This window comes from Pithys albifrons, chromosome 2, assembly GCF_047495875.1.
Source record: "Pithys albifrons albifrons isolate INPA30051 chromosome 2, PitAlb_v1, whole genome shotgun sequence".
Classification (NCBI taxonomy): Eukaryota; Metazoa; Chordata; class Aves; order Passeriformes; family Thamnophilidae; genus Pithys; species Pithys albifrons.
The window spans coordinates 83,459,008-83,486,007 of NC_092459.1; the positions used below are offsets into that span (position 1 = coordinate 83,459,008).

General features: G+C 39.3%; 1 protein-coding gene across 3 annotated transcripts in view; it reads right to left on the reverse strand.

Annotated features, from left to right (window-relative positions):
- Positions 1–26,145, reverse strand: part of RMDN2 (regulator of microtubule dynamics 2) — a 44,475-nt gene extending 18,330 nt beyond the window's left edge. The window contains exons 1-7 of one of the 3 annotated variants that reach the window (XM_071575675.1): positions 26,127–26,145; positions 24,504–24,970; positions 17,857–18,049; positions 16,777–16,879; positions 14,638–14,698; positions 3,926–4,001; positions 2,158–2,235 (exon numbers count right to left, since the gene is read on the reverse strand). In XM_071575675.1, coding sequence (XP_071431776.1) covers positions 2,158–2,235; positions 3,926–4,001; positions 14,638–14,698; positions 16,777–16,879; positions 17,857–18,049; positions 24,504–24,958 — 966 coding nt within the window. In that variant the 5' untranslated portion in view covers positions 24,959–24,970; positions 26,127–26,145. Of the gene's footprint in view, positions 1–2,157; positions 2,236–3,925; positions 4,002–14,637; positions 14,699–16,776; positions 16,880–17,856; positions 18,050–24,503; positions 24,971–25,810; positions 25,830–25,854; positions 26,033–26,126 lie in introns of those variants that run through there. The other 2 variants (XM_071575683.1, XM_071575666.1) reach the window with 2 other exon arrangements.
- Between the last annotated feature and the right edge of the window lie 855 nt (positions 26,146–27,000).

Genomic DNA, 27,000 nt, shown 5'->3' on the forward strand with positions numbered 1-27,000 from the left:
CAGGTACCCACATAGATGAGTGCTGAATGAGTTTTTCAAGCACTCTATCATAATCCCAACGCTGAAGAAATATTCAGAACCTGTGCCACACCCAACAGTCTTCTTTTGGGGTGATTACCACAGCATGAAACACCACAGTCTGCAGAACAGGACTAAAGAATTTGTCACATCTTCCACAAACTCCTATGACTACCCATACCACATGCATGGCCAAGATCTGTATTAGTGGATCAGCACAGAAACCTACTCATATAATCTGGTAAAACGAATGAAAATATCACCAACTTCACTGGGTCAGTGCCTCAAAACCAATGTTTTCAAATTACCTCATCCTGCTACTGCAAAAGTGCAAAGACAGTAAAATTTTAAGAGCTGACAGCACCAGAAGTTACAATGTTATTCAGTCCTATACTTATTTGTACAAAAATCTGTTCTATGTGTTTCAGGTTACTATTTTGTAATGGCAGACAGAGAAGAAAAGAATTTTAGGAAAGAAAAAAGAGAAATCTGAAATCAATCCTTATATATTTCAGTGGCTACAGCTGTTTAGGGAGATTGTTTCACTCAATGAAATGCAGGTCAGGCCATTACCCACAGCAAATGCTAATCTGTGGTTTTAATGTTTAGTAAAGAAGACATGCATAGATGTTGCAAGTGTGGAACATGAATTTGCAATTAATTATACAGTACAACAAACCACACGTATTACTCAGTCAGGAAGTGGTGATGATCATGAAAAAGAAACAAAAGTAAAAACAGTTCAATGAGAACAAAGTGAAGTATACTGAGATTATATGTTTCCCAAAAGCAGCAGCTCACATGAGAAATAAACCATGAAAAACATCTGGGAACTTTTGACATAAATAGAAGCTGCAGTCAGCTGTTGGACACAGCACAGCATAAAAGTACCAAGCAGTCACTGGTAAGAGAGATGCTCCTCAGAAGCAGGACAGTACAGCAAGCACACTATAGCACCAACTTCAGCAACTTATTTTTGCATAGATGATGCTGGTATTCAAGAATACAGGGTGACAAAAAGCAGAACATCAAGCTCTTTGGAAAAGTTGGTGTTATTCCTTATTCCAGTCAAAGGAGAAGAAACATAGTTGCTGAAAGCTCTTTGAGAGTTAAGTACATGATCTAAAAAAATGTTGAAAGACTACTTTGCATTAAATCTTGTTGAAGATAAAGACAAAATCTGCAATGTATCACAACAACTCCTTCTTTCCAGTTTGCAGGCACTGCAAAGCAGGGCTGGCATTCACTGTGCTTAGCAGTTATAATTCTGGAAATCCCACAGTGATCTTTTACAGTATGGACTATGGAAGAATGTTCTTCTGACCAAAGATTCCTCAAAGCACCAGAGAGGAAGCAGTAAGGATAGCCAACTGAGCCCTCAAAGATGTGGGCTTAAGAATAAGACAACTCTCATCCTAAAGCACAAGGTTCATTTTTCTAAAAAACTGATTAACAGCTAAACTTGTAAACCAATTATTTTTTTTCACATATGAATATTTATCGATATGTCATCTACTATAATCTTTATAATACATAAATAAAATACAATATATAACTGAAATAATCTTCAAAAGCACCTGTTGTACTGGCCGGACACAAATTACATCTCTTGCAAAACACTGTGGTGAATCATGGATTTTTATGCCCGAATCTTTGTTGTGACATTCTCCTTGAATTTGCAAAGCCAGTATGGCAGCCTTGCTGCCACAGACATAATCCCACAGCATGCAAGTGCCTTCAATTTAAGTTATGGATGGGGAATAAAGTTACTAAAAGGCTGTGTTAGCAGCCCAAGGTCACCCAGAAAGTTTGTGGTAAAACAAAGAACTGAAATCAAGAGATCGACCTTCCTCCCTTCCAAATATCAGTTACTTTTCATTCATTCATTCAGATGCAAAACTTGAACACAATGAGGGACATACAAGCACAGCTCACCTAACTGTGCTACAGGAACGATCAGCTGTTAGCACCACACAATTGTTAGTTAATTCAGGGAATGTAAACCTCTGCTTCATTTAGCTCAAAATACCTACTTAAACAAACACCTACTTTGTCCTAAGTCCCAGTATTTAATTAAATATGCATTATCGTTTTTCAGTATACTCAATTCATATGTTAGATAAATAAAACACAACTTACTGAATAGCACCATCTTCCATTTAGGTAATATAAAAAGGGATCTTGAGGCTTAAGTTCAATTGCCTTGTCTAGGTGCTCCTATTGGACAGAAAATTAATATCACTTTAGATGTTTGTTTGACAAGTGTCTTCACATTCTAAGTAGTTTGTTGCAAGTCAGAAACAAATTCAGAAATTCTCTTCTGTTGCAATTGTTTTCTAACAACCTAAAACTATATTAACTAGCAAACTCCTTCCTCATGGAGGGAAACCACAAACAAAATTGTTTAGCAATATTGCACACAATACAACAAGGCATACCGTATTTAGAACATGACTAAGCAGCTCTAAAGTTCAATCAAATCACTCAAGAACTTTTGTCTTAAGAAGGCAACAACTTCAATTTAATTTCATTTACAGTTAGTATTAGGAGACTGCCACAGATCAAATAAGTGAAGAAGCATCTAGTCTCTTTGATAGATCTCGTATGCCAGCACCCGTCCCTGAAGCACAGTCTCTTCCATCTTGGAATGTGACTGCTCCAGTGAAATGGTACTTAACACAACCTATTGTTACTCTAATGTGATATTAAAAAAATAAAATTATTCTGCTTATAGTGAAACTATAAAACCTAGGAAGTATCTAGTGAGCTCCTTCTTCCAAAACTATTTTCATTACAGGTCATAAGTATCTTTATTTCTCTCTTTAATTTACTAAAGAAAGTTCTTACTGCTCAACCTAAGTTTGAAGAAAAAATAATTATGTTACTCCACCTCTACCATTTGTCCCTCAAAATAAATTTCATTCAAACCTTTCTTTTTTATTCCCCAGATATCTATTTTTCTAAATAAGCCAGTGACAAAAATACTTGAGTTACACAGACCTAAGAGACTATTATGCTATGATTTTGTCCACAAACTGTTCAGATATGAGCTATGTTTTCATACTATTTCCCCAAACCCTTCGCATTTCAAAACAATTCAACAGATTTCAGTACATAGTGAGGAAAACCTCCCTGAAAAGGCTACTGCTGACACCATGGACTCTTTTAAAACCCCATCCTTAAACAGCTGCAGCACTTGTGTTATTTGTCATTATCCCTTTGTTCTCAGCTTGTCCCGGTGCTCAGGGCTCAGCTGGCTTGGCACAGCTCAGATGCAATTTTTGCTCTCTCACAGGGAAGCTTTGCCACACTCCAAGTCCTAACACAGACATGATGTGACAGGAACCCAACCCAGGCATTCCCCAGGAACTGGAACATGTCTGCTGCCTCTCAGTGACATCGGGAAAGGGGGGACACCAACTTGGAGGGCAAGGGATGGATGGAAAGCGTCTAAGCAACGCTGAGGACAAGAAGGGGGAGAGTAGCACATGTAACACAAATTACTAACTCTAAAAAACAAAATTACCTTTGAAAGAACAGTGTTAAAATGAGTATTAAACGTGGCATGAAGGATGACATTGCAGAACTATGTTAGTTCATCATTTACTATTTCATATGCTTTGATATTCTAAACAGAACTGTTATTCCCTTTTCCTCCCCATCTTGACTACAAAATAAACTAGAAATCTTACTGCTGCTCCCAGAATCCTACCTCAATTCCCAGATTTTGTAAGCATATAATCTATTTCCATACATAAAAATAACTTTTTCACTTTAATTTCAGCACCAAAACAGACCTGTGAGGATGAATTACTGTGCTGGAAAAATCTGTCTTCGACACTATATAAGGAAATAACTTGAAGGAATAGCTTAAAAAAAAAAAGACCCAAATCCTACAAAAACATACCTTAAAGAGATAACCATTCCTGATTTTGTTTTGTACACTTTCAAACTGAGACATATAGCCACACATAATTGCAAACCTGAGAGGGGAAAAGAAAAACACACACACATACTTTTTGTGATTTAAATAAGCCTTTGAATTAAATTACAAAATATTTCAATATCTAATTCACAGATTAACACCTGGGGTTTTTTTCCATCTCAGAGGCTGGATGGAAGTTTGGCATAAGCTATACATATTAAGGAGCAGACAAATACACAAACCAAAACAAAACAATAATGGAAACAAGAAGTTTAAACGACACTATTTAGGCTGTGAGTGAAGTAAAAACAGAGGGATTTCTGCTCTCAAAGTTCTAACATAAGTGTAACACTTCCAGACTGGTTCTACAGCAGTGTGATCCATTGTGCTCTGCACTAGGAACGTGAACACCATCAGCTGCACTCGGGAAGGCAAATACTTGGGCTGTGCTCAGTAGGAAGCTGTACACAACTCAAAGATGTTTACAGTTGTCTTCTACCCCTCTCAAGCACCTCAGTGCATTCCTGCACTTCTGGCAGTCTTTAAAATCTTCAGAAATATTTAAAAACATACACACACATTCTACTTTTAACAGGATCACTGCTGCTATTACTAGATCATTATTATTTTTGTTATTATTACTATGATTATTATAAATTGGGAACACTCAGTGATAAAAGAAATGTGAGATGATTTCAATAAAATATTTGTATGGTTAAACAGGTATAACTGAAAACATTTTCAGAGGTCCTGTCTATAAAGACTCAGAACTCCTAAGCACCACTGCTGTCTTATTGATACTCCACCTAAATTTCTACTCCTTTCTTCCTATTAGTTCAACAGCTCTAGACCCTCTGTGCATAAGGAATCTCTTGCATAGACATCAATTGTATGTTCCCTGGACCTGGTATTAGAACAACTTTTCATTTCTGTATAGAACTAACAGAACCACAAAATACATAGCTAAGCAGTCAAAACTCATGTATATAATTTTTCTAATTTTCTCGTATTTCTGCTTTTTTACTAAATATTTTACAATGCAATATCAAATTAAAACAAAAAATATAATCCTAAGAGAGGGAAAGCTGAAGTTCAGAGGAAAACATGAGTTATGCAAGAAGCTTATTAATTATAGTAACGGAACCACAATCTGCATGGCACACACAGTTTTTAAGCATTACTAAACATCAGCTTTCTTGAATTTCTTTATATAATTATTCAAGCTCTAGTGAATCCTCATTAAAATGTCATTGTTAACAAAACTGAAGAAATTATTTTATTGCTTACAGTTATACCTAACGGTTTTACATTAGAAATACTCCTTGGAGGTCGTTGCATTTTTTGATCAGTAAATGTTCCCAGGTAAGGAATGAAGTCAGCATAACAACAGCAGCTGAGTTTGTAAGCGCTCCAGGCAGACTGTCAAACACTGTTGAGCAGGATCTATGTTGTGACCAATGTGCACTGGACAAAATCCAGCTCATGGCTGCTCTGCTGCTGATGGAGCTGCAGTGGAAGCACATTTGGTATGGGAACGAGCTGCAACTAAGGGAAAAGGCAAGGGGTGGGGGTCAGGAAAGTTCAGGTATTTAGAAAGAGGGGGAAGGTACTGAAAACTTTATTAGGTTTAAGTCACTCAGGCAACATTGCCCCTATTCCCTTCACTCATTAAGTGCTAATCAGATAAACTCAGCATACCATAGCTAAACGGATTGCTGCTACAAAAGAAAACAATGAAAAGCGAACAAGCTAATCCAGCATCTTGCAGTATTTCCCTGTCTGTGCGTGACAAGAAAGAGGGCCTTAGTTTAAACCAGTTCAAAGAAAAATTTCTACTTACAGCTAAAATCTCTGGGGAAGGAAATCCCAACAAAATTTTCAACGAATTAAAAGTAAGCTCATCTACTAACTTCAAATATGCATTACTTTTTCAAGGAAAAAACAAAAATGTCTTTCACATATTTGTTTTAGTTTTTTTTTTAATTTTTTACTTTGGAACTGGGCTAGGCAGCCAATTGATATACAGAAATTATTTAATAGTTGGAGTTTAATTTTGGAAAAAAACAAACTGACAACCAAAAAAACCCAAAGCAAAGGAAAAAAAAAGTGTCTTTTTTTTTTTCCAGAACAGAATTTTTAGACATTTTAAATATTCTTCGAAGAGTTTTAAACACAAAGCAAACTCTATTTTCAGAGATGCAAAGGGTATTGTTCATTATAGAATGATTTGCGTTGGAAGGCACCTTAAAGATCATCCAATTCCAACCCCCTGCTATGGGCAGGGACACGTTCCACTAGACCAGGTTGCCCAAAGTCCCATCCGACCTGGCCTTGAACAGCTCCAGGGATGTGGCAGCCACAGCTGCTCTGGGCAACCTGCTCCAGTGCCTCACCACTCTCACAGTGAAGAAAATGATCAGAGAAAACGAGGCAGGAGGGAACTAGAAATGCTTCCATCTGTTCCCTGTCAGTCTTTCTTCGCGCCAGCCCCGGCCCCAGCACTCCCTGGTCACCTGCCCCATCTCGTGGTGGCAGGAGGGAATACTAAAAAGATCATCACAAAATAATGTGCAAATATCCTATGACACGGGTAAAACGCACACGTCTTTTGGTAGAGCAACTGGCTCTCCTCACAACCACTGCCTGCCTGACACCCTTTTAACACACCAAGGTTAAAATACTGCTTCCAGTGCCTTCACGGAGAAAAGTAAAGAGAAAACCACACCAGTTAGGAATGACCTAACTGCTGAGCTGATGCTACTCCTGGGTAACCTAAAAAAACCAGCCCCAGACAAGTTCATCTAAATAAACACAATTAAGATAATGTACTTCAGGCAGAGTAAAACAATGTTAATCCCAGATGGAAGACAAGTTAATGAACACAGTCCTGAAGCATACAGCTTAACCATCCACAATTAACACTCCTTTAATAAGCACAAACACAGTAATAAGTCAGTGCCATGTCCCTTTGTTAAAAACGATGTAATTGAAACTCAGACTAGCAAGAAACTCTAGATGACAGAGATGGATACCAGGTGTCTACTCAACCCTCTAGCAGAGGGGTCCAGATCAAAATATGAACTAACATTTTCCTTCTGGTGCTCAAGAATTTCTGTATTTATTCACGCAAGGTAAAGCTGTAAGGGGCATACTTTATTTGCTGCAAAAGGGAGAGAGAGCAGCAGCTTGATACAGTGAGTTTTATCAAGCCAATTTGAATTTTAATATCAAAAATGCTACCTACACTTCAGACTCTGGCAACCACAGCTTATTCCATATTGGATGGATTTACAGAAAAGAGTTTGAAGTCTCAAAGCAAGATGAAGTCACACTAGGGCACACAAATACAGCAAGTTTTACCTCTTCCCTGATAAATCTCACAGGGCCAAAATCAGAAATAATATGCATTTTCCTCAGCTTCGTCCTCCCTCTTCTATATATCCTTTTACATATCCCAAATCTAAAAATCCCTCTTAAGTCATGTAGACTTTGGAAATGTGTGGGTATAGGGCTTACCTTTAGAAATCTAGATCTCCATTTTAGCATTCTAGTATCAACATGAAAGTTTTCTTTTAATTGTAAATTATAAGACTTTGCAAACTGGAGGAGAGTTTGTGATATTTACCAGTACTAAAGAAAACAAATCGCCTGTTCCATATCTGTTTTTCACTCCCTCCTCTTCATCTGAGAAACATTCAACATGTAAGATAGTAAGAGCAAAGGCTAATGTATGGGTAGCACACGAGAGGCCCAGTGAAAAGAAAGCTCATTTTCATTCCAGTTCTAAATGTGTTCTTGAGTCTTCTCCACACCTCTGAATCACTCAGCCCTCTGCATGCCATCATTTCTTAGCCTTCGACTCCCTCACTCACCAGCAGTTTCACTTACTTTTTCTGACAGCCTCTGCAAAGCAGCCACACTGCTTTTTAACATGATTTCAATGAGAAATTTCTATGTAGGGAGATTTCGCAGCTTAAATGACTGATTATGATGCCTGTTGCATTACCCTTTCTGAGATCACAGTTTTGCATACTTCAAATTGTACCAGTTGCCCACCAAGATATTTAGTCTACAAAAATGCATCTGATACTAAGTTTCTGTGGAAAGGTAGAGTATCAGTCTGATATCACCACCCTCATGGGGGTGAGGGTATGGAAGCAGTGGCTGAGAATGTGGAAGATTGCCAGTACACAAAGTGAGACTTCCTGAGGTGCATAGTGAAGTGTTCAGGTATTTTTTGCATTAGTGGAGACTTGTTTGGGTTTTGTTTTCTTTTCTTGTCTTTCTTTTCCTTCTTCTTGGAATATAACTGAGTTTACACTGTAGAAATTGTCAGAAATATAGCCAGAGCACTGAAGCTGAGCTCCAGGGAAACATCAGATACAGCACATGCTTGCCTAGATGGCATTTTCAAAAACACGGAAAACAAACCACTCTCTTGGTTTAAAAACTCTGAAGGTAAGGACATTCAAGAATTCTGCCTTAACAATTTATTGTGACACATCCAGTATCATAGAAAATCAAGGAAAAAGCTGGTGTTAATGGGATTCACAGAAGACCACCAGGAGAACATGTGGATGCTGTGTTCTGCATTTCTTAGGCTGTGGAACCCAAAACTACATTAAATTTCCATGTTCCAGAAATTTAACCTTTTGTTTTATGACAGTTGTTAGAGATGGAAATAAAATCTTGAAGAAATTAGCAGGATAGCCTTCATAAATGTGGAAACAGAGTGAAACAACAGCTTTCAGAGACAGTTACACAACATTTCTCCTTGACAGACATGTAATAGGAATCATTAGGTTGCCAGTTTCACTTCCTCTGTGACCATTCTGGCAAAAATCTTGCAGGAAATGGATCTCTTCACATGTCAAACTCACCTCCTTTGCACGTGCATGAGGATGCTGCAGTGTTCCCCTGCTCCACTTACTACAGAACGACTTACAGCTTTACAGAAATGGCTTCTGAATTTGAAATTTTAAATGATTTTTACAAAGACAATTAAGTATTTTAAAGATTATTGACTAAGATGAAGCACAATTAACAACAAATATTGCTGTAAAATTTCTTTGGTGTTCCCATGAATCAAATACAGGGCAAATAACTGTTAACTGGAAACCTTGTATTTCTGCACAAACTACCAATTTCTGAATAATCAGACTGCATGATAGAAACAGATGCTTGCAGCTTGGAAGTTATTTGTTTCTTGTAAGCCTAAATAAGGGATAATTAAGGGCAGTAGGTTACAAGCGTTTAGTTAGAAACAGGTATGTATTTAATTTTTAAAGTTGCTGGTAGTATGACAATACCCTACAACATATTCCATAATTTTAAAGAGTTTTGTTTCACTACAGAATTATTTTTATGCTGCTGCACATTACCAAACTGACAAATAATCTGCTAGAATTCTGTTACTCATATGTCATCCTCATTTTTTTGGTGGAAGTTTGTGTAAAATCCCTAAAAAATCCAAATGGTGATTATTCATGTCCTCAATGAAACCAATCAATTCTCTTCCATAGTGTTGCCTCTCAGTGAGATCTGGAATCCACTTCCCAGGGCTTGTGAAAATTGTGCTTCTTATTAATACTCATATATATGATAGAGAAAAGTCCTGGGGGCAGCTGTGGTTCAGGAGGACTCTTGCTTTAAAACCACTGGGTTTTCACTTGCTAACTCACTTCCACCTAAATGAGACACATGCTGTATGACCCCTACCATGTGCAGGTGGGTTCCACAGAGTAACCCAACCCCAACAGCAGCATGAAGTTGGTTTGTGGCAAACAAACCAAAGCTCAATGCAAAGAATCATCTTTCTATGTAAATGTCATGAAGCCTGGCCATACCTAGTAACCTCTCTTTCTTTGCAAAACCTGTAAGAAATCCTCCTCAGCAAAAAAGGAAGATTGGGGGAATCTGGGCAACAGCAGAGAAACCTTCTAGACTTCTTCCAAACTCTTGAAGAAAAAACAGCAACAAAACCTCCACAAATATAAAAATTTATCTGTTTTGCAAAAGAATTTAAAAGTGATTGTTCAGTTTTAAATAAAACCACTATTGACATGCATCTACATTTTGTATTTTCTGTAGCTGTAAAGCTATAAAACAGTACAACTAGAAAGCCAGCTAGAGCACTGAATTGTTTGCACAGCAATTCCACTTAAAGCCTGGATGACAAAGATGCTCCATGATGCAAGATGAGCTGTGAGGATTCACAGCTTTCATTCAGGAATCACTGACCCACAAAACAAATTTGTTTGAGCCTTGGAAAACACAAGCAGACCTGCAACTGGATGATCTCAACTTCTGCATGCAAGCTCTTCCACATCTTGAAAAGCTGACAGCAGCTGAACAAAGACACCAATCGCTCCAGAATATTTACTCTGCCTCCCTTTAGCGTCTTCATACAAATAAGAAAAAGCTACAGCTATGTTTTTCCTTTCCAGTGTTGCATTTACTTCAGTTTTTAGAGGTCACCATTCAAAAATATCTGAAGGCACCTACAACATTAAGTATGTTCACATGTTTTCAAAATCTGGATTCAAGCTATGAAAATTATTTGCAGCTGCAAAATTTCATTACCAAAACCTCCTGACTACTTAAAGATATTTTGCTTTCTTCTTTCTGCATATGTTTTATCAAATTTAATTTGAGGATGAATTCTGGCTACTTGACAGTATCCTGATCAGTAAGCTGAACAGTTTGAGTATCGATATATTTTACGCTAGAGTTTTACAAAAAAAAAGATATAGGTGATTACTAGGAAGATATATGGCATCCTTTTGTTCTTAACTAAGTATGAAAAAGTAAGGCAAGACAGCTGAACTCTAGGCCTACATTAGCAAGAGTTTGCTCATGGAACCATTCCATTAAATTCTTCTGGCAGACACATAAGATGTGTTCTGTTTCCCAGACACCTTATAGCAACTTCACAAAACAGAAAAAAAAACCTGCTCTGGAAAAGGGATGTTTTTGCCAATATAAGTCCATTCTACTAGGACAATCACGTCAGTCAAGGTGTGACAAAACCTGCTGTAAAAGGAGCTTTCAAGCAGCAAGGATAAGCTTTCAAAAGAAACTTCCAAATAGGTCCATAGCCCTAATCCTTGCTGGACAGGCACAGTGTACATTTTTAATGATGAAAATTAAATCATTAAGAAGTGTCATGTTAGAAAACATTCTGTGGAAGTATTATTAATAGACAATATTCAAAAGCACAGTTGCAAATGACCTTTTAGCCATATCAGGGAATATTTTTAAAGATTAATCCAGCCCCAGTGAGGAATTCTCTATTAATTTAAAAACCCAAAAGTAATTGACTCTAAAAACAAAAGCAGACATCTAAGCTAGGGATATTGATATGGCAATGTGAGGAGGTTCTATAAATACATCAGAAGGAAAACATAAATGAAAGTGCAGAACAATTAGCAATGAAGAAATGACAAAAGATGAAAACAACAAGGCTGAATTCAATTTCTTCTTTGCTTATATTCCCCCAGCTCCCCAAGAGTTAAGTGTAAGCAGAGAGCAAGGAACAGGACCAGAAAAAGAATAGGCTATCATTTAATCCTCACTAATTTAGTAAGCCATAATATATTAAACAGTTTAAGAGAACATTAGAAATAATGCATGAGTAGACAACATAGATAGCAGCTTTACCAAACATGAGCTAAAACCTCAGCTGTGCTGATTGGAAATATCAGAACTCCACAGAAATTACGAAGTACAGATTAATAAGAAATCAACATGAACTTTCTGTAGTCAAGGCCAGAAAATGAGCTTCCTTATCAATATCTGATACAGACTGACATAGCCTTACACATAAAATGAGAAAACTGTCTATTGAACAGATGGGCTCATCTTACGTAGGCCAAGACTATTTACTTTATACAGCGTCAGAAAATGTTCTGTTGGCAGTGAGATGAAAAGGAAGGATTTTGGTCTGAGACAGCATTACTTTCACACTGAGCTTGCACGTATGCTGAGCTTCTCATCTGTGTACCTAATTTCATACCACAGCCAGCAGAGACCCTGTTCAACCTTGATCAAACAGGGTCCCTGTCTGGACATGGTGCCTACTGCCACTGGAGCTGCCCTAGGGTTTCCCAGCTCTTCCAGATGCCAGCCTGGAAGTAAACAGACCCACAAAGCTCCTGTGCCATGCCATGCAAATATCCTGGCACATCAAATGGCACAAGCTTTTGCAGTCTATGCCCCCGTAAGTGGAGGACAAGTCCCTTGCTCATATGTAGACACATGTAACAGAGACGGTACATTTAGGTGTCAGTCTGGGGTTGGGTGCTGCCTTTTGTCTCTGAACTTGAGGGACCACCTGCTAGTGATCCCAGCTTTTTTTGTACAAATATTTGTTCTATTTTTTTCTTTTCAGCTGTTTCCTCTCTCATCCTTATTAACTAGGGATTTTGTATTACTTTCACATTTATTCAGGATTTAATTGTATTGCACTGTTTTCTGTTCACACACAGTCATCTATTTATGACTTGAGGCAAAATTCTGTTTTCATACAACTTTGAGAGCAGTTTCTACAGGGAAGATTCTCTGAAGTCTTATTTCCTGTTCATGTGGATTAGCATGGGAAATAATGTTTAGATAAACTGGATAAATTTGCATTTGGCCAGACTCAAACAATCCAGATCTGACATATAACTGTCTACCAGTCTCCTGGGTAATGCAGAAAGCCCCAACAGAAAGGAAAAAGGCAAACATAGTTGCCATCTACAAAAACAGAAGAAAGGAAAGGGCAGGGATTACAAGCAAACCAGCATAACCTGAAAACACTCCTGGATAAACTATTCTGTAAATGCATAAGCACACACAACAGTTAACACAAGTTTTTTGTGAACAAATGGTATATATAAAAAAATTCTATTTTCTGACAAGTCTGGAATATTAGAGGAATGCAACAGAAATCTTCAGATTTCAGATTCACCCATGGAATTACTGTTTAGACTATATCACCTGTACAGATGGTTGCAGCACCAGGTTCCTGTGAACCTCAGCATCATTACAGGTGCCCCACAAAGTTTAGTGCTGGATCCACTATCTGGAGTAATTTCATTAATGAAGTCAATGATTTTAAAAAATCCACTTTTGAAATAAAATTGTAATCTGGGAGTAGATGCATTTGCAAACCTAAATGGCCTCAATAAACCTGAAAAATGGACTCAATCATGAAACATGTGTAAAGTACTCTATTAGGAATAAAAAAGAAAAAAAAAACAATTTACAAAAAAAAGTTACAAAAAAAGTCCATCTGATTAAGTAGCAGCACAGCAGAAAAGGATCTGCGGAGTCAACAGACTAAACAATAGTTGCCATGCCACACAAAAATGTACTAATGTCCCTCTGTATCACAGAAGTCCATTCTGCCCAGTATTCAGAGCCTCAATTAGATTAGCATTATCATTACGGGGCATCAGACTAAAAATCATGGACTGATTCAGAAAGATTTCAGAAAATAAAGACAAGCTGATAATACATTCAGGAAAAAAATTATTAAACCATTCTAATCTGTCCTGTTCATCTATACCACTAGAAAGCCACCAGATGAACAATAACTGCTAAAACCTTCTGCAACCCAGATACAAAAAGGATGAAAACTGTAAACCATACAGAAATCCACTGCCTGTTAGAAGAAGCAGTAGCTTACAAAACAGAAGATTCTCATCTTAAATCTCTCAATTCTGCTTTCTGAGCTAACCTCTGGAACACATCTTCTTACACTCATAATTCTTCCCCCACTAGATGTGCCTGCCAGTACAGGATCTCACATCTGATGTCCAGCCGAACACCTACATCTCCCTGAACACAATGTAAGGTTTAGTCAGTATAGTTTCTGCCAGTAGAGTTATATTTACAACAGGGTATTTTGTCAGTCTTGTGGGCTGAGGGGGAAGGCAGGGGCAGGACCATCAATTGCATGTGATTTTGTAGTTGTTTATACACATAGCTCTAGCTGAGATGGGCACATCAGCATCTCCCTGAAGAAGTGACCATGACTGTGGTCAGGCAAAGAGCAGAAATAGCTGTAAAGTGCTTTCAGAAAGAGAGGAATCAAGCCAGAGTAACCTAATTAAATGAAAATATCTGTGTCTAATCAGGTCTCTAAACCTGAGCTAGCTGACATGTGCTCCTTTCATTGGCAATGGAAATGTTGTCAACTGAACCTCAGCAGGAGTGCATCTCACCCTCATGCAAGACAAAATGGGCAAAACTGACTCAAATGAACTGCACTCCAGAACTCACTGCTTCCTTTTAGATTGTGAAAGAAGCCTGGGATAAAAGTATTTGGTTTAGCTATGTAAAAGTTTAGTGAGAGCCCACCCTACATGTGTAATGAGAAAATTATTGAAGAACATAGAAGCAAAAATAGAAAGGAAAAGCTAACAATAATAATACCTTTCTTGGTAGGTATTGAAGTATTGAGTTATCTCACATTCTATAGTAAATGCTTCACAGAATACTTTAATGTAATTTTTAGCTGCAACTGGGGATAATAGAGTTCCATAAAGTTATAAAAAATACTAATGAATAATTTATGAAACTGATATCAAACTGCAGTATGATAAATGTAACTTGCTATGGGCAGTATTTAGAGCCAAAGATGGCTGAGCCATTTTGTTGGATGTGATTAATACACACAAGTTTTTAAAAATGCACTTTCTCAAACTTACCACTGGTGACTCTCAGCACTCCCACCATCCAGTTGAACAGCCTTTTCAGCTTTATTTTTTCCTGTAAATGGAGTACAATATATTAAAAGATTTATTGTACTCTTCCATGTTGTAGGTGACTCCCAAGAACAAACCAACCTGATGTAACCTAGCAGATAAGAAGAAATTGCTTCCTGTTCTTAGAAACATTTAGATGGACAATGTAACATCCTGGCTTTACATAATTTACATATCCATATATATCTCTCTATATATATACACACACATACATACATCTATATTTTATTTTTTTATATCCAGTTCAGATGCAGTTAAGTCAGGGAAGGACTGGACTGGACTGACAAAGGAGGCCGTGTTGTCTGTAAGACTGAAGACCCTTAAAAGCAGGTTGGAGAAGCACCTGTCAGAAGAATGAGGAAAGCTGTTTGGGCACAGGAATAAGCTAGTTCAAGTACCTTTCTAGCACAAAGACTTCCCTGGAGTTCAACTTTACTAACTAAAAGTTCCACTAACTGAATAAAGCTGACAGTAGGTGATTTGATCAAACCCACGCTCCCAGTAAGAAGTTCAGATGAGACCTTGCTGTTTGCAGAGTCTCAGCTGCAACCAATTAAGCCACACTGACATTTCTGTATTTCAAGTTAACTTCACAGAAACAAAGAATAGCACACACAGCCCTCCAACCCAGTGGAATGAAAAATAACCACAAAACTACTGCCAGCTCCCCCGCAGTCTCAATCCTTCTGCAACACTTCCAAAAACTGAGATGAAAAAGGCTACCACCACCCCCACTTCAGGAGAATGAGCCAAACTAGGCTGGTTACTCAACACCTAAGACCCACTTTCATTCCACCAGTCTTCATCTCTCCCTGTCTTTTTCTATGCCATTATCTTCCATCAACTGAGGCTACATGTAGTCACTGGCAAAGGCTCCAACAACAGGATTTACTGTTGTAATTCACTTTGTGTCATAATCCTCATTGCACTGTGGGATTTCCATACAGAGAAGCCACGTTCCTACTAGAGCAAAGGGCAGCATCAATTAGTAGCTAAGGCAGTGCAAGTCTTCATAAGTATTTAGATGACAGAAAGATAGGAATAGGAAGGAACGAGGAAGGACAAGCTGAGATTAGCTATGCAGTATGTAATGACAGCACAAAAACACTGCCTTGAAAAATGGCAAAAAGCATCCAGACTTCTTTGTCTGTGATGTCAATACCAACAGAATAAAAAGCAGACAAAAACTAAAAAGTTATTTTGTCACAAAAGACAAATTAACCCAAAATTGAAATACACCTATAAGACCTGTTTGATGCAGCAAAAAAGGGAGAGGCAATTGAGAAACAAAAGACAGAGAGAAGTACTCCTAGATACAGGCAAAAAGGGTTATTTTAAGTATAGTGTGTTGATAGAGGACAGTGACACAGGTAAGAATGTAGGTTTCCATGTAATAAAAAGAAGGCAGCCCAAAACAAAAAGGGAAACAAACTGTACCACAAGCCAATATGCATCCAGACAGTGAAAGAAAGGGCAGTGCTTTTAGAAGCAACAAAGTGCTGTGAAGAAGAAACCAGGACCTTGTGGAGATTAAGTTGTCAAACAGGATAAACAGGGAGAGATGCCTGGAAGAAACATCAATTGTCACATACTTCTGTTTCTCGTCAACAGGTTCTCCAGATTCACAAATTTTCATCCCCACCATCACCATAAAAGAGGCTGCTGATATGCAGGAGTGCTCCTTGCCACAGGAAAGCAGAAAAACAAAACTTGACCCAGCCTCAGCTTTTATTTATTCCTCTTGCTCGCTCAAAGATGTAACTGAGGAACTCCTGACAGGATCTGGCTTTTTCACATTCTGTATCCATCTAATTCCCAACAAAATACAGGATTTTAAGGCACTATCCAGAGTCAACAGCCTTTGATTATGACCCACAATACTGCTCCTTTTGGATCTCTCAGTGAGGAAAAAAACGAACTGAAGTTGTACACTGTGGCAGTTTATTGCACAAAACATTATCACAGTACAAATGCTCCCATGTATTGGATTGCACATTCCTTTCACTGGAAGACAACCAAAATTCAAAGCATGTTTCACTATGTTCAGACGGTATTCTACATAAATGGTTTTCCTCTGCTTACCATCAGTAACATACTTCCTCTTCTCCTCAGCATCAGTAGACATCTCAAACAGATCTCCATAAGCACGGGCAAGTCTCCACAGAAAGTCCACACAGTTTTCATACTGAAAGGAGACAATAGCTGCATAATTAAACTGATCAGAATCTGATTTGAACAGTTGACTTTCATGCTTAAAGCAAGTAATAAGACTGTACAGCATAATTTTTGTTTATTTTGCATCCATCTACATACCACTTTTCCTTGAACAAAAGAGAACACAGTTTTGAAAACACCCTAGGCTGTCTAAAGAGGTTTTATTTTAAAAATCAATTTAATATAAAAACTTTAAAATATAAATATAAAAACTTAATATAAATTAATATAAACATAATTTTAATTTTTTAATATAAAAACTTAAAAGGTAATCCAGTAAAGCACACTAGATTCCTGAATGATGTGTATTTTTTTTAGGGAGGCCATAAGCAGCACACTCGCAATTAATCTCTCATCTACCTTTCTGGGTATTTCAATATGTAACTAAAATATAATCAGAACTAATGTTTATCAAACCAGAAAAAAAATGGTACCCTGAATTAAGTCCTGCACATCAAACCACCCTTAAATTTTATCTGGAGTTATGTTTGTGCACAGTAAAGTCAAAGGAAAAATTCACATGAAGGATATCAGAGAGGTATAAGCAGACTAGTACTCATAGCTATGATTTCTTGACAACACGAGGTCTGGTTACTACTTAATACCACAGGATTTTCTCACATAGACTATTTCAAACCCACCAAAAGTAAGTATCATTTACATAAGAAAAAACCCCATCATTTTTCTTTGCTGCATGCAAGAATATCTACATCAAACAAAGGCTCAAAGTAACTGAGCCTGAATGGGATATAAAATAGCAGAACTTTTATGCTCACATAACATGAGTATTGACACCAACCTGAAATATTGCTTTTTCACTGTATTTTAAAAAGATGCTTGAAATTTCATCTTCCACTTCTATGTGCATTTTTAAGCTCATATTAAGTTCTAAAAAGCAGCACAAAGCATAAGTTAATAGCAATACAGTACTAAGTTTACCCAAAATACCTTTTCATCTTTCTCAAGGAGCAATCTGAAGCCCTCCTTTTTATCATCCTCTGATCCCTTGTGCAAACTGTCCACCTGCTGTAAAAAATTAAATAACTCTTCTTCTTCTGATTTCACTGCAGCATCAGGTGGTTTCATACATCTCTTTTCTTCCTCAGAGTCTCCTTCAGAATCAGTATGAGCTGTAAGATAACTAAAATCACAGAAAATAATAACCATTTTTTTCTAAAAATATTGGCAAAGATTCTTATATTCAAAAGCAAACATTTCAGAGCACAATTTATCCCAGTTGTCCAACCTTAAAGGGTTTTTTTTATTCATGGTATCAAGCTCATTGTTATTATTACAAAAGCTTTATCTTCAAAGGGACAGTGCAATCATATTCCAAACATAACAGGCAAGCAATTACACTGTTCTGCTGCCTAATACTCCATTAAAAAAATGCAGATACACATTAAAAACATGCCCAGCCTTGTGTTTCAAATGCAGAACACCTGAAATCTTCAATGTGTTTTACAACATGCTCTGTAACCCTGAATAGGCCTCTTCAACTCTTCACCTCATTTTCCCTACTTTTTGAAACAGGAATGAGCTTACTAACCAAAATATAAGTGCCATATGAATCACTTATACAGGATTTCATTAAACACTTTTAAGATCTCAATGTAAGCCAATATAATAACACCATTGCTATAAATCAGTTATTTCTTTTGAGCATTCTGAAGTTCAGAACATCTGAAACTGGGAAAGCTTATATTTATTTATTAATTATGCTTAGTGCCCAAGTACTCAGCACAAGGCAGTCAAGGACAAAAAATATTTACAAAAGCATAAATATCACGTAAGCAGGTGGCCTTACTGTCTAAAGAGGTAAGCATGCATTAGGGTACTCCACTTTCACAGAGGAGCAGCTGATGGCATTGTTTTTAAAAAGTAGCTTTTTGCTCATGTATGTACTAAGAGCAGACAGAAAAGCCTCATCATCCACATTTCCACTTTTGAAAACGCTGTTCTGAGGAGAAATAACAATGTAAAGGTATTAGCTGTCATGTTCAGACATGTTTTTTTAAATGGTTACTAGGAGCACAAAAAGCATGAAACGTACTATGCATATTAAGTAACAGTAATTGAAGTAGGTCATGACAGTCAAAACATATTAAAATCTGGGGTTTTTTTCAGAGATATAACCAGTACAGAATGTTATTGGTATAAATGGAGGTTATTAATCACGGTTTTTAAAAATTCTGTTTTCAATACGTTGCTTTCAGAAATGTCAGGAACTAAAATAAGGACATTTATATATATGAACATTTATAAACATGAACATTTATAGCCTGCAAATGAACAAGTAAAATGGCTTATCAAGTTACCGAAGTGCTCGATGTGGCGTGACAGTTTTGCTGCAAAATTAACTGAGTAATATGGGAGAGAGAAGTCAAAATACATTTGAACAAAACAATACATATATATATACACCATGCAGACATGTTCAAACTGAAACACATCGTGGAGCAGAGAAGAGATGGGAAGCTTCACATGTTCCTACAGATTTGTTTTAAATAACCTTGATGATGCTGAAGTTGATGACACACCCTATGCTGTATGCTGCAGAAACTATATTCAGTCTCTGAACACCTATTTTAATTTTCTGAAGCATCTATAAAAACTAGTCTTGTTCTTTCACAGTTATTTTGAAGTGGGTGCAGAGCTACGTCATATACAGGCTGCATTTGTAAGACCCCTAAATTGACTAAAAGTGTAAGGGTTTTCTTTGGGAGGAGGGTCTTTCAGCTGCAACACATAATTCTGTGATGCAAAGTGTGTTTGGAAAGTATCCTTACTCCTACAGTTTGGATGCCCCATTCCCCCTAATTAAAAAATAAAGATATGGAGGATTTGTGGAACTACCAGCCTAAAACAAGGGCATTAGATAATACAAAAGAGCAACAATTAAGCAGTCAGGCAATTTCCTTAGTTAAGAAATTTGAGACCTGCACTAAATGCTACCTAATCAGGTAGATATGAAAGTAAGGAATCAGTGTTTGGGAGTCATTATTGATGCTGTCTTCTTTATCTTTTCTGCTTAAACATCTGCTAAAATTTCTATAATCACTACCATTCCAAGGTTAGACAACAAGCAAAAGTAATTATTAGAAAACATTACTCTCCCAGTAAAAATTTAAACAGCAAGGTTGGGCTGACAGCCAAGCCCATTGGGCTGTAAATCCAAACAAGCCCAGCAGAGATTTCCAGCAGCCAAACTGTCATGACCAAACATCAAACTGAGGCCAAACATCAAATTCAAATGACATCAGATAAGTCATATGAGAGTGTTTACTGGGAGACTCAGATATAAAAAGTGTGAAGTACATCACTATCCAACAGATGATGCGAACCCACAAGGAGCTACTTATAAAATATTAAGAAAGAATAATCTTTTAAGGTCAGACCACACTGCATCAAGCCTTTTCTCACCCCATCTCTTCTACAGAAGAAACCTGATCTGCAGGCCACATTTGTGCTGAAAAACAGCAGAGAGCACAAGTAATTTGTTCCCCAGTTCCTCTCACCTCCATTGCCCGGGGAAGTTCTCCCTTACCTTCTCTATTTATCTTCTTTATGAATCCTCAAAGAATATAAATATGGAGCAGACCATCTTAAACCTTGATGAGAATGCCATAAATTTTAATTTACTTGTTGATTGATAACTGACTTCAACAAAGCATCTACTCATTCTAACGCACTAAAAATCACTACTAACACAAACAGAAGTAGAGATTCTTCTTAACACAGTTAAAAACTCCAGGAGTCTATGGACTGATGACTCTAATCCAAAAAGGAAATCAACAGAAAACAAGGAAGAGTCATTATGGTTTGTTTTACAAATATTCCACATAACAGAAATCTGCAATGTTACCTGGTATTTTCCTGCAAGAGGTTTTACCAGATGAAAAATAAAAAAGTGAGTATTTCCATGTGATAAGCACACTGATCAGTATTTGAGAAAATGTCTAGAGTCAGTGCCAACTTTATTACCAATAGATTTTAAATAAAAGAGAAAAACTGTGATAAGAATGTGAGGAGCAACAATCAGCCAACGGGACTCAGCTGTATCACAGTGAACTGTTCAAAGTTCAAAGAACAAATGGACACTCTGCCAGAGACTCACTCCACCATGGCTAAGCAGGTCAGTAAATCCCAGCAACTACTACTGGATTAAAAAACCCCTGAGCTACATGGTGTAAAACATCACTGTGGTATAAAAGCACTCTGGTGGTTCAAAACCTATGTTGGATCGTCTGTAAATTGGCAGACACTGGGTCTTACCAGGTATCATTTGTTCATAATACTTCAGCTTTTAAACAGATCAGATCTCATCTACTGTCTTCCTGCCAGTTTAGAAAAATCACAAGCTGACACAAACACCATCTCATCTGCTCCAGCTAATTCTATAGAAAGGAGATTATATGTCACAGACTGATCTGGATCAAATTTGCAGTGCATGACCCAGCAAAGTGCATATCCATCAATAACAGTAAGCAGCCTTTGAGGAAAAGTTTGGCAAACTGGATTCTTAAGCCAACTGAAGGTTGCAATTAAAAGAAATGAGCAGCAAAATTAAGAAATGCTAAGTGAAGCAGGCAAGGGAAATGTTTCCTCCTGCTGAATATTTAAACGATTTCAAGGAAAATTTATAAACAGAACATCTGCCAGAAAATAATTTACTGTGGTGAATCTTTGTGGTGGCTGATGCCACCTGCAATTTGAAAAGCTTGGACATCAGGACAGAGGCAGAACGGTGCCAAACAAGACACCAGAAACAAGGGTTCACCACTGAACATATCAGGGAGGAAACAGCTTTAAAATCACAAAGAGGAGAATTCATTGACACTCTCCATCCCAGGTGATCATCTAGACACAATTTATTGTATTTGTAAATGAATTTTACAAAGGATGCTTGTTACCCATCCTCAGATGTTAAAAGTTCACTAGTAAACGATGGAAACTGAAACAAACCAGCAAGAATAGAACACAGAAAAGCACAGACTAGAAACTGCAGGCTCTTTAGCATTTTATGTCTCATCCATTCCCTGCACCTTTAATTCAGATTACCTGCTACTGTGTAAAAACACATCTGATTTATTAAAAAGTATGTGATATTTTTCCATTTACAGAAATATGTAATTTTTAAAGGCAAAATAGAAAGCTTCTGTTCCCAATGGGTTGAATACCAAATATGATACTAAGAATATGATCAGAGCAGATCAAAACAGGGAAGGCAGTATCAGAGACTGTCAGCTTCAACTATTTAATGAAAAAAGCAGGTTGAACTAAAAGCTTTTCCTGAGGCCAATATAGTCATCCAGCATAAATCCATAAAACTCTTCAGATTACTTTATCTGTCAATCCCCAGCATCTACCCATTTGTCAATTAATACCAGAAGTGCTTAACACAAGCAAAATCCTATCTTCCAGGTCATGAAAATACTGCTGAGGCAATGAAACACGTTGCATGTACTTTAGATGGAGTACACAAAGTGAAAAAATGTTTTATCAGTAAGAAACAGCAAAATCATTTCTGTAGTGCACAGTCTAGCAACTGTGTATGGAATTCATGACAGAACAATGTAAAACGACTCATATGTTGTTATACCTACAGCATATGAAGTGGTGATGTACATTAACTGGGAAAGAAACATGTGTTGCTATTGACTCTCCTAGTAAACTCTCAGAGAAAATATGCACCACAGTCATTAAACTTACAGAAGACCTCAGAAAAAGCTACATACATTGCAACTATATTAGGATTAACAACCTATTTACAAGAGGAAGAAAAAAATACAAATGGATCAACAACCTATTTATAAGAGGAAGAAAAAAAAACCAAATTCCTTACAAGAAATTAAATTATCTTAAATTTAGAAAGATATGCAAAACAAGCACATCAAGTACAAGGTATTAGTAGGAAAAAAACATTTCTTCTCAAAAGGGATTAAAAATAACATTGGAAAAGCACATACCCAAATGACTCACACCAACAATAACCTTGAACTATCTTCCTTCCTTCTGACTGTACATAAATAGTTGTCAGAGAAGGCCTCTCTTAAGGACACACTCAATGCTCTTGCACACTGTAATCACTTGTACTGGATCAGCTTCTTCGTCACACAGAAGAACCTGAACACACAAGTTCCCTTGGCTTGTTCTCAAAGAGCAATACTTCTCTCCTGACAAAAAATTAGGATTTTCTCAAATGCTGGGTGTGGAACAATCCCTGTATTGCATTAATGGACTGATTATTCATAAACTGGCCCCTTAGCTATATCTCTGTCTGGAAACATTTTAGGCATAACATAAAGACCTATGCAAACCAATCAATGGATAAAATAGTCTGAGAAACTAATAGAACCAAAATGTTTTCACACCAGATGAAGGAGGAATGTCTTTGAATACTGAATACTTAAAATAAAATCCAGTTCATAATAGAACTGACAGGTCTGAAAATATGGTACCAAATATAAGACTTGTGAAGCATGTGGGCTGGGATGGAACAGCAGGAAATTCTGCTCCCAGGAACTGAAAATGAATGAGGAGAAACTCTTAAAAATAGAATTCCATTAATTATTATATGCAGCATGTTACTGTGTTCTGAATATTTCAGTTAAGTAATATATCTTTAAAGAAAAAAGTGACATAAGATAGGCAATTTGCAGACATAATGCTGCCTACACAGATATGTAAGACACACTGAGAAGACAACTCAAAAAACTCAGTTGCTATAAACACACACTTGTTAAACTGCCTGTAAGTATCTAATCTGATTATATCAAAACAAAGTTGTAATTACAGAAAAGTAATGTCATCACTATTTCTACATTACTACTGCGGGGTATATTAGGTAATATTTGAAAAGACGAAAATATAGTTCTTCCCCTGGGCTTCAAATATATCTGATCCTTCAGTATGTTCCTCAGCTCATGAGTATAAAAGGTCCCATGAACCACAGTGGGACTACAAGATGGGGCCAAAACTAGGAACTTTCTGCCCTACTCAGTCAGTTCCCTAAATCCCTCATGACTACTTTCTGAGTCACCAGAACGTGTATACAATTCTAGATATACATAAACATTGCCACTTGTACATGTGTTACATTCGGACATAGCTTTCATAGTAAGCAATAGGCAGAATACTATAAAGTCACCTGTGAGGCCTATAGAAAACAGTTATCACAAAAAGCACAAGAGCATTCATACAATTTGAACTAACTCTGGAACAAAGACACAAGACTACTTTTTTACTAGAAGCACTTTCAGAATTACACCATTATTCTGAACTTTGCCTCTCACTGCATAGCTATGTAGCAATACTGCATGATTGTTACCAAACACACCCCTAAAAAAATCTGTATTATGCTTGGCATTAAGCCAGCTTCAGCCACAGTGCAGATTCAGAGGTGGTCACCCAGAGTCTTCTCTGATCCAGGAATCGCTAATCTGAATTTCTGGATTCTTTTCCCCCACTGAATATAGAGAAGTATAAAATGTATATAAAACTGTAAAAGGGCTTTTGTTTACAGTTTTGCATAGATAATGATGCAATTTGCACTGCATGTGTACACCTGTATATACAAATTATTATTAGCTCACCCTCCTTCACTTTCCGCCTCCTCTGAGCTGGTAGTTTCCCTTGCACCAGAAGCTGCCTCAGCTTTTCTCCTCCTCGTTGCTCTGTGTGATGGGCTAGCTCTCTGAACATCACCCTTCCCTTGAAGCTCATTTCGAACAAGCTCTTCAAGCTTCGGAATAGCTTCCTTCAGAAATTCCACCTCTCTCTTCAGTTCATCCACGCTTAGCAGCAGGCCATTCAATTTTTCTAGTATCTGCAGTTGCCTCCCGTGTAAAACCATTACCGCTCCTTGCTCATTAGGAGCCTCGTTTTGCAAAGCCGCAGAACTCAGTCTGTTCCCGATGTCCTGCAAGGTGCGGACACGGACAGCTGTCCCGGCTTTTCGGATCCTGCGGTACCAAACCAGCACCAGGCTCAATCCAGCAGTCCCTGCCATTATGCCCAGCACGAGTCCTTTATTCTCGAAGGGAGACATTTCTGCACGCTCCTAAAATTGTGAGACAACAGCAAGACAGTTTAAGACGTTGTCCCCTGCTCTACTCTTAGAAGCCACCCAAGTGCGAGACTGGGACACCGAGGCTGGGACGCCGCGGGCACGGAGTGACAGCACAGCCCCGGCAGGGCTGCGACACAGGCTTCGGTACACCCAGGACAGCACAGCCCCGGCGGGTCTGGGGCACAGGCTCTGGTACACCCAGGGCAGCACAGCCCCGGCAGAGCTGCGACACAGGCTTCGGTACACCCAGGGCAGCACAGCCCCGGCAGGGCTGCGACACAGGCTTCGGTACACCCAGGGCAGCACAGCCCCGGCGGGTCTGGGGCACAGGCTCTGGTACACCCAGGGCAGCACAGCCCCGGCAGGGCTGCGACACAGGCTTCGGTACACCCAGGGCAGCACAGCCCCGGCGGGTCTGGGGCACAGGCTCTGGTACACCCAGGGCAGCACAGCCCCGGCAGGGCTGCGACACAGACTTCGGTACACCCAGGGCAGCACAGTCCCGGCAGGGCTGGGCACAGGCTCTGGTACACCCAGGGCAGCACAGTCCCGGCAGGGCAGCACCGACCACAGCCTTCCCTTCCAACCTCCTCGGCACCTCGGGAGTTCCCTGCTTTAATGCGAGAAACTCACATAATCGGATTTTCCGCCACTGCAGAGAGGCGGAAACCCCGCGGTGAGGCCGGAGCACCGCCCCGCTCCCCTCGGCCCCAGCGCGCCCAGGGCTGACGGAGCCCTGCTGTCGCCGCTCCGCAGCCCGCCCTGACCCTGACCCCGACCGGCCGACCCCCGACCCCGGCCTCGGCCCCGACCCCAGACCCCAGCCCTGACCCCCGGCCCAGCCCCGCTCCGGCGCCACCCCGGTAGGTACGCACGGCCGTCCCGGAGCGGCCCCGCAGCTCTCCCGCCTCGGCGCAGGGCTGGCGGTACCCGGATCGAGGGGGCCGGGCCTGTCCTGTGGAGGAGGGATTCCCGCAGCGCCGGGAATCCCGGAGCGCCGGGCCGGGCCGAGCCGCGGGAGGGAGAGACGGAGGGCGCCCGGCTGCACCTGCCAGAGGCGCGGCTCGAATACGCCCTTCAAGCGCAAGTGTTCCTTGCTCGTGTGTATGTCCTCTCTCTGTTGGCTGCTCGATTTCATTAATTTCACCTTTTGCTACTTTGAAGCGCCAGAGAAACTGTATTTCCTCTGCATTAGTGGAAGCGGCGAAATCACGGGGAAACCCCGCCCAGTTGCCAGGAAGAGCGGCAGTCCCTGCAAAGAAGCGTCACTGCACAGAGAGCTGTCTGGAGGCCCAAAGCTGATTTCACCCAAGGCCATTACAGATTGCTCGAAGTCATGGAGCAACCCATCACAGAATCGTAGAATGGTTTGGGGTGTAAGAGGATCTTGAACATTTAGTTCCAACCCCCCGCAGTGGGGAGGGACACCTTCAACAAGACCAGGCTGTTCAGAGCCCCATCCAACCTGGCTTTAAACACTTTCAGGGACGGGGCATCCGCAATTTCCCTGGGTAACTTGTTCCACAGTGCCTCACAACGCTCACAACAAAGAATTTCTTCATAATAGCTAATCTAAACCTACTTCCTTTCAATCTGAACCCATTTGTTGATGTCCTGTCACTGTATATATGTATGTATGGCCAGACTCCTCGAACGCAGATTTGGGCAGGGCTCTCCCCACGTGGGTGTGCCCTTCCAGCCTGCGCAGTGGATTTTTTAGGTGAGGCACAGCGTGCACAGAACTGGCCCCACCGTTTCAGTCCTGAGGTCCATCTGCCACGGCTGAGTGAGCTTGGACAGTGACAGTGAAGTCCTCGGGACTGTCACAGCACCCAGTACTAACCAGGGCTGACCCTGCTGAGCATCCGAGATGTGACGGGATGGGATGGCAGGGAGGCATTGAACTGCCAGGGGATGGTCCCCACTGAGACTCGAACTCAGGACTTTGGGATTCGGGGTCCAGAGTGCTCTCCATTACACCATGGGACCACCCTATGTGCTGTCACTACATCTCTTTTAAA